This window comes from Galeopterus variegatus, unplaced genomic scaffold (genome assembly GCF_000696425.1).
Source record: "Galeopterus variegatus unplaced genomic scaffold, G_variegatus-3.0.2 Scaffold5012, whole genome shotgun sequence".
NCBI classification, from domain to species: Eukaryota; Metazoa; Chordata; class Mammalia; order Dermoptera; family Cynocephalidae; genus Galeopterus; species Galeopterus variegatus.
The window spans coordinates 136,395-148,372 of NW_007731123.1; the positions used below are offsets into that span (position 1 = coordinate 136,395).

The following is an 11,978-nucleotide window of genomic DNA, read 5'->3' on the forward strand; positions in this document are numbered from 1 at the left end:
CGCTCAGCCAGTGAGCAGGAACCGGTCTGTATGTGGGATCTGAACCCTCTGCAGGAGCGCCAGCGCGCTCCCAAGCGGCGCACTGTAGCAGTGCACCACCGGGCCGGCCTGCCTTTTACTGTTTTTGACAAAGCAAATTTGTCTCAAAAGTGTGAGGTTTGAAATTATTTATTCTTTCAAAATTCTCATTTGTTTCTATTTTGTTGGTTATGGCCTAATGTTTTTAACTTTGAGTTGTTTTCAAGGAAAAAGTATGCTCCCTTTGACATGAAGTCATGTTTTAAGAAAAAACAGTCTTTGGGGTGAAAGAAGCAATCAAACAGACAAAAAGATAAGACTTTGTAATAGCAAATGTGTTTTGAATTAGAACATTGGAAGGAAAATTATAATAACTTTCACAGATAGACACCAAAGGCAAGGATATATGTTCAAACATGGTTTTTAGCCATCTTGATAATTGAATGGGCAGCTACCAGTAAACAATTTGTTCATGCTGTGATAGGATTTTGGGGCCAAGATATCAGAAATAATTCAAGCCTTCTGAAAGATTGCACCTTATATACATTTTTTTCCAAGATCCTTTCCAGCTCTAATACCAGCATCTGTTTTTTTTTGTTTCTTCAGCAGCGTGCCGGTACAGGGCACCTGGTTTTATGGGGGGGGGGGAAAAGCAGGAATCTTTGAGCTTTTAGAGAGTAGGGGCTACCAGTTTGTATTCCATGGGGCCAAAGAAAGAAGTTTTAATTTATTTCATTTTAATTAATCTTAATATAAATACTAAAATATATAATAATAACCTTCCATATTATAATAATAATATATTATGTATAATAATATATAATATTCAATAATACATTGAATACTTACTAAAATAACAAGCTTATAGATGAGTGGTGAAACATAAGGGGAAAGGTTAGCTTCATTTATTTGATATGGCTTTGTTTCTATATAAGCAAAAAATGGAAGAATTCTCCAAAGTATTCAAATAACCTTCAAAGCTGAGGAAGGAGTATAAGTTGACAATGTAGAAATTCATTTGAGATTTAAGCTAGCTTACAATCTGTAAAGACCTGAGAAGTTGAATTATATTCATGCTATTTCCACATGAAGTCATAGCAGCAAGTCAACATTAATAATAATAATAACATTGTGCTTCCTAGAACTTTTTGAAGAGTTCATTAAAGTTTCTTTAGAACGAATTGTTTTTAAAGTCAACAGCCGTGAGAGATTTCAGGCAAGTCCACACACCAATGTCATCGTACTGCCAATCAGAGCAAACCACAATTGAGCCATTCATCAAAAACTGAATGAGTATAGAGTGGTACAAAACTTTTCCCTGTTCTAACAAGCTGAGCGTTTTCTTGTACTCCACATTAGCTTAATTGGCGTGAAATATCCCACTCAACTGGAAGAGATCTTAGGATGTGGACAAATATGAATAACTCCTTTGTTTCTGAAAGGATTTGAGGATGAGTTCAAAGTACAGAACTGAAACTCCTGTATCAAACTGGGTAGCAACATAGTGTTCTCTATTCTTCATGCTGAGAGATGAAAGAGTTCAGTTAATGCTTTGACTCTATGGGCATACAAAGTGAGGTAGAAAATTGAGGCACACGTCCCTCCATTATCTGGTATTTCCTGTGGGATTTGGGGCTAAATTGTCGTTATCTCTTCAGATCTCCATTTCTACCTTGTTTAAGGCAGTGGTTAAGTGGTTGGTGGGTCAGTAACCACAGTGGTTGCTCCAAAGTTGACAGCAGGCCAAATCCCCCTGGGGTGTGAGTTGGTTTCCTCTGTTACACTGCTAGTTCGGAGCTCCTTCTGGCCTCAAGAGGCAGGAATCAGGATTGCCTTGTCTTCTCAACTGAGTTACAGTCATGCACATCCCTATACACTACAGACTGACACCAGTACTTTCACATACGTTGCTTCATTTGATTCTGGTAGTTATGCTGTAGGATTGGGAAGGGAGATACTATTATCTCTGATTTTGTCCGTTAAAATCCTGAATATATTCTCCTTCCCTGTTTGATGCACTGGTTTGGAAATGCTGCTGAACACTCCCAACAGTGGCAGACACTCAGTGGAAACATGAAGGATTCAGTCAAACTGGTTGTTTGGCACCATGTAGACCATTATTTCCCAACCTCGCAAGTGTATCATGGCATTTGGTGTGTCCGGGAGACGCCTTGCTGTGTGTCACAGTCCAAGGGTCCCTCCTTTCCACAAGCTTCCTGTTTGTCACCTCTCTAGCTTCTAACTGTCACTGCAACCACGTCTCACTCTTCAGCCTGATGTTGAAAGCAAAAGCTCGGAAGCTCCTAATCGATAAGTAATCCTCGGGAGCAGGTGAAGCTCACCTAACTAGGTAAGATGGAGATTTATCACAACTGGGAGGCCAGCTGGGAGTGGTGGTCAGGTGCAGGGACTGTGCACTGAGGCTGCTGCATGCTCATCCTAGATCTTTCACCTGTTGGCTCTGAGCTTGGGCAGGTCTGAAATCTCTCTAAGCCTTTGTTTTTTTCATTGATAAAATGAGGATAATAATAATACCAACTTTATAAAGTTTTCTGAGGTTTAAATAACATATATGAACTATTTGGGACAATACCTAGCATTAGGTAAACACTCAGTATAATGAGCTATTATCAGTTTGAAAAAAATTTTAAATGACATAGCATTTACAGATATAAAATCATCTTCAACCAGATAACAAATGTATGGAAAGCTATTTAGCCTCAAAAGTAAACTCTGTATATCTTGAATCAGACATTAATTTGTTACAGTAAAAGCTCTCTGCTATTACTCTCTTGCTTATTCTTAGAATAAGAAAAATAGTGAAAGTATTAAGAATTTACACTGCACTGAATGTGCAATATACATTACATTACTTAATCCTCACTATAATCCTATGAAGTAGGTTACACTATTATCCTAATTTTACTAACAAGGAAATCAAGAGACAAAGCTACTAAATAATTTGCCTAAGGTCAGAAATCTTGTTTGTGGTGAAGCTGAACTTCGAATTCAGGCCATTTGACTGCAGCACTCATATTAGGAGCACTCTGTAATAAAGTTACGGGGTTGGCACACCTTTGAAGAGACCTGCTTTTAAACCAACGTGAGGAAATGAGACTGCACATGGATGTGCACAATTTCCCTTTGGGTGTCCCAATGAGGAAGAGTCACATCACTGGAAAGTGATCGTGAGCTTGTTTGGTTGAGGCTTCCTTTGTGTGTCGTTCCTGTTTGCTACATGAAATGCTGGGCTAGACCAGGGGGTAACTTCACTTTTTACCATGCCAGGGTATGGAAACTTGTTCTCTGAGTCTTTAGGTATTCTGGCAACTCAGAGGTGAACAAAGACTTTTAAATAATTGAAAAACTTTAGTTAAAATAAAACAAAAAATTTTGATAAAAAAAAAGGTAAAATAAGTAATCCATACTAGTTTAAATTCATTCCATTTTAAGAACTGAACTATGTTAAGACAGCTTCTACATGAAAAAATAGATTAATAGTGCCCCAATTTAGTTCACTTTATTTTTTCCCTTCCATGTACTTTCAGTTTTCTCAGGGTGTTATTCAGGTTTCCATTAGGGCACTATTTTCATTTCATTAATCAACATTGATAAGTAAAATTAATTTGTGAATATTAAATGTTTTATGCCAGGCATTTCTATGATGTGGCTGTTCTTAACAACAACCTGTTTGATTTGTGGGACTTTAAATGCTGGTGAATTCTTTGATTTGGAAAATGCAGTGAATCCTGAAGTCTGGATGAATACTGTAAGTCATGAAAAATGCCAAATAACATCAAAAAAAACAGCATCAATGGGTAATGAGATTATCAAAGGTCCTGTTATAGCAGAAAATCTCTGATAAGAGAACAGGTAAAATGTAGAAAGTTTTTAACATCGCTGTGAGTCAAGCTAGGTAGATCTGCTTCTTTGGCTAAATAACTAATACTTTTGGGGAATAAAAAGCAGATTGTGTTTTATACATATGTCGCCTCATCTTTTGAATTTATATTTTAAGAATATCAAGCCATTTGGATGATATATATATGACTGTCTTCTACTGGTCTATAGTTTTATTATCTTTAAATCAAGAGGGGTCTCAAAAGACAATTGACTTGAGAATATGGCTTTGTCAGAAAGAATGGGTGATGGCTAAGCATTCTCCCCACCCCCCAAAATATTTTCCAATAGTAAATATTTTCTAAAATTTGACTTATGTTTATCAAGACTTTATGTAGTAAATCAATCTTACAGTTACCTGGGGCCACAGGTTCTAGACAATTCACCAGATGCTTTGTTCTAGTTCCTTTTGATATCCTTTAGAGAATAAGTTCAGCTAATGCCTGTATTTCCACTGGGCAGAGTGAAATCATCACCTACAATGGCTATCCCAGTGAAGAGCATGAGGTCACCACCAAAGATGGGTACATACTACTTGTCAACAGAATTCCCTACGGGCGAAGACATGCTAGGAGCACAGGTACAAGATATGTCTCTCCTGAGACGGACGACTCAATATGACAAAGATTTAGTGCTGGCTGTTCATCAAGAGAGTGACTGGTTTATCAAAATGGGTTTGAATTATTGGATTAGTCTTTAAATAGAGTGAGGCTCCCTCATTTCCCTCGAATTCTCCAAAGACAGGCAAGAACCTAAAAATACAAAAGGCAAGACTGATCTTGCTGACTACAGCTGGGCTCGCTTGTTAGGGTATAAAGGCAAAGGTGAAGCCTATGTTTTGTAAGCTCATTACTGATTTCTCATGTGGAAAATTGCTGTGTTCTAGGAAAGTGGATATCCTCACTGTCGGAAAGAAATTTCCTGGGTTGTATGAAGTTGACAGCGGGGTACCCCAAAAGAGCCTCTCCTGCCTACTAAAATCCGTGGGCCCCTCTGCAGGATATAAAAGCAAGTTAAATAGAAGTGGCATGTCAGAAACTTTTTTCAGGAATGACAACCTTAACATTCACCTATGCTTTGATCTAAGGGACAGTTGGTTTATGGAATGAAAGAGCATGGTGTTAATAAGGCCTGAATTCTAGAATAAGGAACCAGCCACGCAAAAGCAGGGGAATTACTCTCATTACAAGGGGAATCTAACTGCAAAATTTCTGAGGAGAGGAAGATAAGTATAAGAAAATATCTGCAAAGGCTCAATGGCAAATCATCTGTTGGCAACTACGTATACCATGTCCGCTCCCACCATCCACATTATTGGCAGCTAAGATCATGTTGTTTGACATTCCCTCCTTCTAAGAAGGAAACTTGTCATTCAAGAGTGTCAGAGTGAAAAATGAGAGTGGGATGTGGATAGTTTTACCTGTTAAAATAAGGGGCACCCAGTTAAATTTGAATGTCAGATAAACAAGGATTTTTTCAGATAAGTCTAATTTTAAGATATGCTAAAACTAAAATGTTATTCACTGTTTATCTTAAATGCAAATTTCACAGAGCATCTTGGCTCCTTTGTTTACCTCTGTTTTTATTCTTTGTGAAATCTGGCAATACCAGGCACAGGTTGGGGGTGAGGAGAAAGCTGAGAAATATGAAAGGAGAAAATTTTTATAGGAAAGGTTTTGCTTCAGGAAAGAGAATGTTGGAAAGATTTGGAATTAAAAACCATGTGTTAAATGTATTGTTTTAAATGCTTTAAATCAGTTAAACCTCCCAGCAGCCCTCTGAGGTGGGTACTATGAATAGTCAGCATTTTACAGATGCTGATACTGAGGCACAACAGGTTACGTAACAGGCCCAAAGTCACAGAACCAGAATTTAAACCCAGGCAGCCTGGCTCCAGAGCCTGTGCTCATCACCACTAAATTACAGTGCCTTTTCTGAACCTTCAACCCTGGCTCTTTTCATCTCCCTGAATACTCTCTCCCTTAGGAATGTGGGAGTTGGTGGAGGGATGTTGAACTGATTCTAGTATTGTAGTTTTCAAATGTTCTTCAGTGGACAGAGGCTGGGGATTTGGGTAGAAGTTTGGTGAGGAATTAATTCAAGCCCATATACACTCACCTCCTCTTCTTCCCTGGAGGAGATATATTAACCAACACAACAAATCTCTGTAAGCCACACCCAGGAGATATATATATATATATGAATACATAAAGCAGAGCAGTTACAAGAAGTTACAAGCTTTGACATGAAACCGAACTGGGGTTGAGTCCCTGCCTTGAACCTGTTACCTGGTAACTCCCTGGGAAAGTTACTCAACTACCTTAAGGCTTGGTTTTCACATCTGTAAAATGAGGCTCCTCAAAATAGCAGCTACTTTATAGATTTATTTTAAGAATTTAATAAGCTAATACATATAAATCAGTCAGCGTAACATCAGGTACAAAGTATGTGCTCAAGAAAGTGAACTTATGTGATTATATTGCTCTACACTAATGACGGGGAAAGTGAATATTGTTTTTGCTTTTATCCTGTGTGTGTGTGCATGTGTGTGCGTGTTTCTATAATGTTTCCGAAACAGTGTATTTATTATAAATTTCTCCTTCTCCTATATTGCTCTACACTAATGACGGGGAAAGTGAATATTGTTTTTGCTTTTATCCTGTGTGTGTGTGCGTGTTTCTATAATGTTTCCGAAACAGTGTATTTATTATAAATTTCTCCTTCTCTCTTTCTCCTTCTCCACACCTTCTTCCCCCAGGTCCCCGCCCAGTTGTATACATGCAGCATGCCCTGTTTGCAGACAGTGCCTACTGGCTTGAGAATTTTGCCAATGGAAGCCTTGGATTCCTTCTAGCAGATGCAGGTTACGATGTGTGGATGGGAAACAGTCGGGGGAACACTTGGTCAAGAAAACACAAAACACTCTCAGAGACTCAAGAGGAATTCTGGGCTTTTAGGTAAACTGATTCTAAGAAAAGTCAAGGGGAAAATTGGAGACAATTTCTTTAAATATAAGCATGGACAATATTACTAATATACAATACCTGGAGTCATAGTTCCTTATAGTTTCTACTAACATCTCAAAGAAACAGCAAGAAACTTTGGTTTTCACTGATTCTCCCATGGGCAAATTGTGCTTTTCTAACAAGATAAATTTTAACATCCAGTTCTGTCCAATTTATACATTATAAATCCAAGGGATCTTCAGAAAGTTCATGGAAAGATTCATATTATCTTTTAATTATATTTTTCCATGATCTTTTAGATGTACCCTTGTATATACCAAGGGACAGCTCGGAAAATTTCTATGACCAATGCATGCACTCATTCAACCAATGTTTATTGAGTGCCTACTGTATGCACTCTTCACAAACAGTGAACAGACCAAATCCCTGACCTCATGAAGCTTATATTCATCCTAGTGATATTTTTATAACTCTCTTCTCCTGGGTAGCCAATCAATTTTGCAAAGATGATATGTATCAGTACTACATTTATTTAGAGAAACTATGGTTGAAATTGTACAGAATACCATTTTCAGGAAAACTCCTATATGAGGTTTTAAAAACCCTGTTAATGGGCAATGAAGAAGAATCTTTTGCTATGTTGACTCTTTCCTTTAATGGAAGTATTTTCTATAAACTGTTAGGGTTAGAGCTCTCTGGTAGGGGCAAGCATCAGGAAGTATTGTCACCTGTCTTTGACTGGGAGCTTAGGACTTACTTTAAGGCATCACAATAATTCTTTTATATTCAGGAGTACAAATCTAGATATTTCCTCAGATGTTCTTTTAATTAACAGGCCTCTAGCTCATGAAGTACCTGATTTGACTATTATGTAGGCCTTTTGTTCTCCTTTATTAATGCTGGCTGAACTGGTACTAAGAATTTTGGTATTTATTAAATATATCTCTATATGGACAAAATACTCATATAGCAATAGCTTATTGAGTGCCTACTAGCACTTTCATATTACCCAACCCCTACAGCAGCCCAGCCTCATAAACCGGGCAATATCCTATTCATTTCTCAAATGAGGAAACTTAGACTCCAAGCACTTAAGTAACCTATTGAAAGCTATTCAGCTCAAAATGGTAGAATCATGATTTACAACAGTCCTGTTTCCAAAGATGGAAATTAAATGGCCCTAAGAGTTTGAGGTCCCATGGGGGAGTCACAAGTGGAAGCATACAAACTAGATGGGGAAAGGGAAGGCAAAGGAAAGCAAGAGGAGGGAATGAAGAGGAGGAATAGTGAGGAATAGTGAACTTCAGATAGCACACACAAGTCTTGAAATTGTTCCTGTTATTAGGAAGTAAATATATATAAATGCAAAAATAAAATCTACAATAGCCTACATTTAATTGGATAAATGATGAAATACACAGTGAATAAGTACACAGCATAGAATTCTGTGTGTAAGAAAGAGTGAGCAAGTACTCTGAGTCTTAAATATATAGTTGCATGTATTTATAAGCCCCTGTTTTATTTTGCAGTTTTGACGAAATGGCCAGATATGATCTCCCAGGAATAATAGACTTCATTGTAAATAAAACTGGTCAGGAGAAGTTGTATTTCATTGGACATTCACTTGGCACTACTATAGGTATGTTTACAACAGCCAATGTTACCAGAGTCTTACAGGAGTTCATCTTTAAATTGGAATAGAGTAACTGCTATTTATAGTGCCCTTAATTCTCTGTCCTATGCTGGGAATAGCCCTGGTGCTCTAAGTTGCTGTGAACCTGCAGTCCAGAGACTGTATGTAGGACAAACCTTTCCTCCAATCTCTGGTCACAGCTGCACATTTGTAATGATGATGTAATGTCCCAGGAATAAAATGTGCCCCAAATCCAAAGAAGTGATTTTTAAAGAGTAAGTTTCTAGATTCCTTGTGGGCTGAAAAAATAAAGCATAATGCCCTGAAGAATGGAAAATATACATCAATCATACCTTCCTCACAACCAAAATGGGACTTAAAAAAATAAAAATAAAAAGGGACTTATATCTGAACAAATTGAAAAGATATGGTTACATTTGTTTATGGGTTGGAACAAAAATCTTACTATAATAAATCAACTGGGCTTGTCTATTTAGTGTGTGATTTAATATTTATGGCATAGTAATTAGATGTAAGCACTAAGCAGAAATTTTAAAAATTATTTTAAATAGTGAGGTTTCCAATTTTAAGAGAATAAGTTATTGAAAATGCAATATTTTAGTTTGAGTAAAACTGAAAGAAACAAATATTCTTACAATATTTTCATCATCACCATCATCATCAACAAATGCATATTTATCAGTAATTTATATTGATAGTTTATAAGTTTGAAACAGGCAGTGAGCATCAAAGAGCATGTACTAAAAGAGTAGCAAAGAACTAATAAATGCTAAAAATGCCACTGATAGGCAAATATTGTACTATAATATCTAACACTTACACAGCATTCATTATGTGTAGGGCCCGCTGTTCAGCCCCTTCCCCATCATATCTCCCTCTAATCTTCAGAACAATCCTGCTAGTATTGTCTTCACCACATAGCACAGGAAACAAAAATTCAAAGAAATTAAGTGAGTTTCCCAAGGTCTCTTAGCACATAAGACGCAGACCACAGATTAAACCAGGTCAGTCTGGCTTTACCAGTGGGGTGTGTGGGCGCTGGGGAGCAATGTACAGAGGAGGGATGGCTTGAATCGGGTCTGGAAAAGTAGGTAGGATTTAGACATGCTCTTATATCTGACCTACAAAGAAAACGAGAGAATTTGATCAGCAATGCTCTGTGTTACATTTAGGGCATGAAATTTTTCAGTGATCACTAATTTAGCAGAGAAAGATTTGTTTTGTGAGAAGGACCCACTCTTTGTAGGACATTTAGCAACCCAGGCCCCAGCCCACCAAATGTCAATAGGGCTCCCCAGTCAGTGTGACCATCAAAAATCTCACCCCCACGGATTTCCAAACACCCTCTGGGGGAAGTATTATGCCTGGTTCAGAGTGTTTACATCAATTGCTCAGTGAATTTTTATAGTTTCTCTTTTCCTGAACAAAATAGTTTTAACGTTTCAGCACTTGCGAGCGCGACATCAATTGCTCAGTGAATTTTTATAGTTTCTCTTTTCCTGAACAAAATAGTTTTAACGTTTCAGCACTTGCGAGCGCGCGCGTGCGCACACACACACACACACACACACACACACACACTCCAAAGGAGGCCCAAGAAGGCACCTCCGTGCGTGCGCGCGCGCACACACACACACACACACACACACACACACACACACACACTCCAAAGGAGGCCCAAGAAGGCACCTCCGGAAACCAAAATATACAGATACTCCACATGACTTTTCCAGCGTGGCACCCATCTCCACCCTCACCCTCACAAGGGCTATAAATAGGCACAGTGCTGCTGCTGAAAGAGCAGAGGAAATGCAGACACCTGGTCTTTACTGGGGCTACCACGGACCCAGGGAAAGCCCTTTCCTTCTTGGAAGCAGAGATGAGTCTGTAGGGTTTGTAAACATCCAACAAGGCACTGGGAGCAGAAAAACCTGTGCAATAGCTGGACGATGGTGCAGAAAGAACTGACTAATTCACCTCCTATGAACTGATAATTTACTTCTGGAAGCTCTGTGACGCGTTCTGGCATCTCAGAGTCAGGGGTGAAATGATAATATTGCCAGCATTTACCTCGCACTTGGGGAGACAGGCTGCCTACAGTTCACCAGCAGCGGCTGCTTCCACAGCTTATCCCTCACCTTTAACCCGCCAGCTACTCCATTTCCCCCAACCAGGTTAAATGGTCCATCAATAGAATAATAGAAAATTGGGGATTTGGGAGTAGAGAGGATGGTAGGCAGTTTATCTTTGCAGAATAACTCAGAAGAATCTCTCAATTCATCCCCAAGATCATCACAATAGAAGGACAAAAATGACTAAGCAGAGCTCCACTTTTGTTAGTAGAAACATTGCTTAAGTATTTCTAATTTTTACAAGATTGTCTTGTCTCCTGTTCTCTCAGGGTTTGTAGCCTTTTCCACCATGCCTGAACTGGCACAGAGAATCAAAATGAATTTTGCCTTGGGTCCTGTGATCTCGTTCAAATACCCAACGGGTATTTTTACCAGTTTTTTCCTACTTTCGAATTCCGCAATCAAGGTAGGCTCCTCCTTTCAAAAAAATGTACCTGAGGATCTCATTTTGAATCATAGATCCTTACTATTTTAAAATATATTATGAAGTAAAAGTAGAAAATTTAGATAAAATCTACAGAAATCAAACTGTGTGAGCATGTGTTTGCATGTGTGTGTGCCCGTGTGAATGCATGTCCGTGCCATAGTGTCTACGGGTCCCATTTACAATTTACTATACCCAATCACTAACAGAGCTGAGTATATGTTAGGATTTCTAGCTGAGCTGAATGCTATGTCAATATACAGTCTACTCACAAGTTTTCTTGTTCCATTTATCTGGGCAGGTCAACGGACTCACAATGCCCAAATGGAAGACACTCTTCCAAGTTACGTATGATCACTGATGTCCCCAACTTTGACGTTAGATAAGCCTGACTAATATAATTCTTCCCCTATGGGAGCTTGCACTAATTTACTAAAGCTAAGATTCCAAAGCCTAAATATCTTACAGCTCAACTTCTCACTCAAGTATTTATCAATTATTTTTCAAGGGTTTGATTGCCAATTGTGGATTCGGAATTTTATTTATTAAGAGGTTGTTTTGGTTTTTCCTGTTTGTCTTTGTTTCTTTACAGAGGTCCTTACCACAATGAGCATAGTATTTTACCAAGATTGCCCTTTGAATTTGGGGTGATGGATAGAATAGATATGGGCCAAAATGAAGTCAAGCAGACCAATTAGGGTACCACAGTAATTCATATATAATAAGATGAGGCTCTGGCTTGGGATGGAGTAATAGGAATGGAAAAAAAGTAATAATTATTTGTGAGCTAACACAAGGAAGAATTTCCACAGGGCCTAATGATTGGTTTGAGACCAGTTGTATTGAATTGTTAGTGTGAGCACGAGTGATGAAACCTCCCTTTT

At 38.3% G+C, this 11,978-nt stretch overlaps 1 protein-coding gene across 1 annotated transcript in view; it reads left to right on the plus strand.

Annotated features, from left to right (window-relative positions):
- The first annotated feature begins 3,679 nt into the window (after positions 1-3,679).
- The window catches only part of LIPN (lipase, family member N), a 17,055-nt gene continuing 8,756 nt past the window's right edge, over positions 3,680-11,978 (plus strand). Inside the window, exons 1-5 of the mRNA XM_008588747.1 lie at positions 3,680-3,787; positions 4,381-4,498; positions 6,677-6,875; positions 8,414-8,523; positions 10,940-11,076. Coding sequence (XP_008586969.1) covers positions 3,680-3,787; positions 4,381-4,498; positions 6,677-6,875; positions 8,414-8,523; positions 10,940-11,076 — 672 coding nt within the window. The remainder of the gene's footprint in view (positions 3,788-4,380; positions 4,499-6,676; positions 6,876-8,413; positions 8,524-10,939; positions 11,077-11,978) is intronic.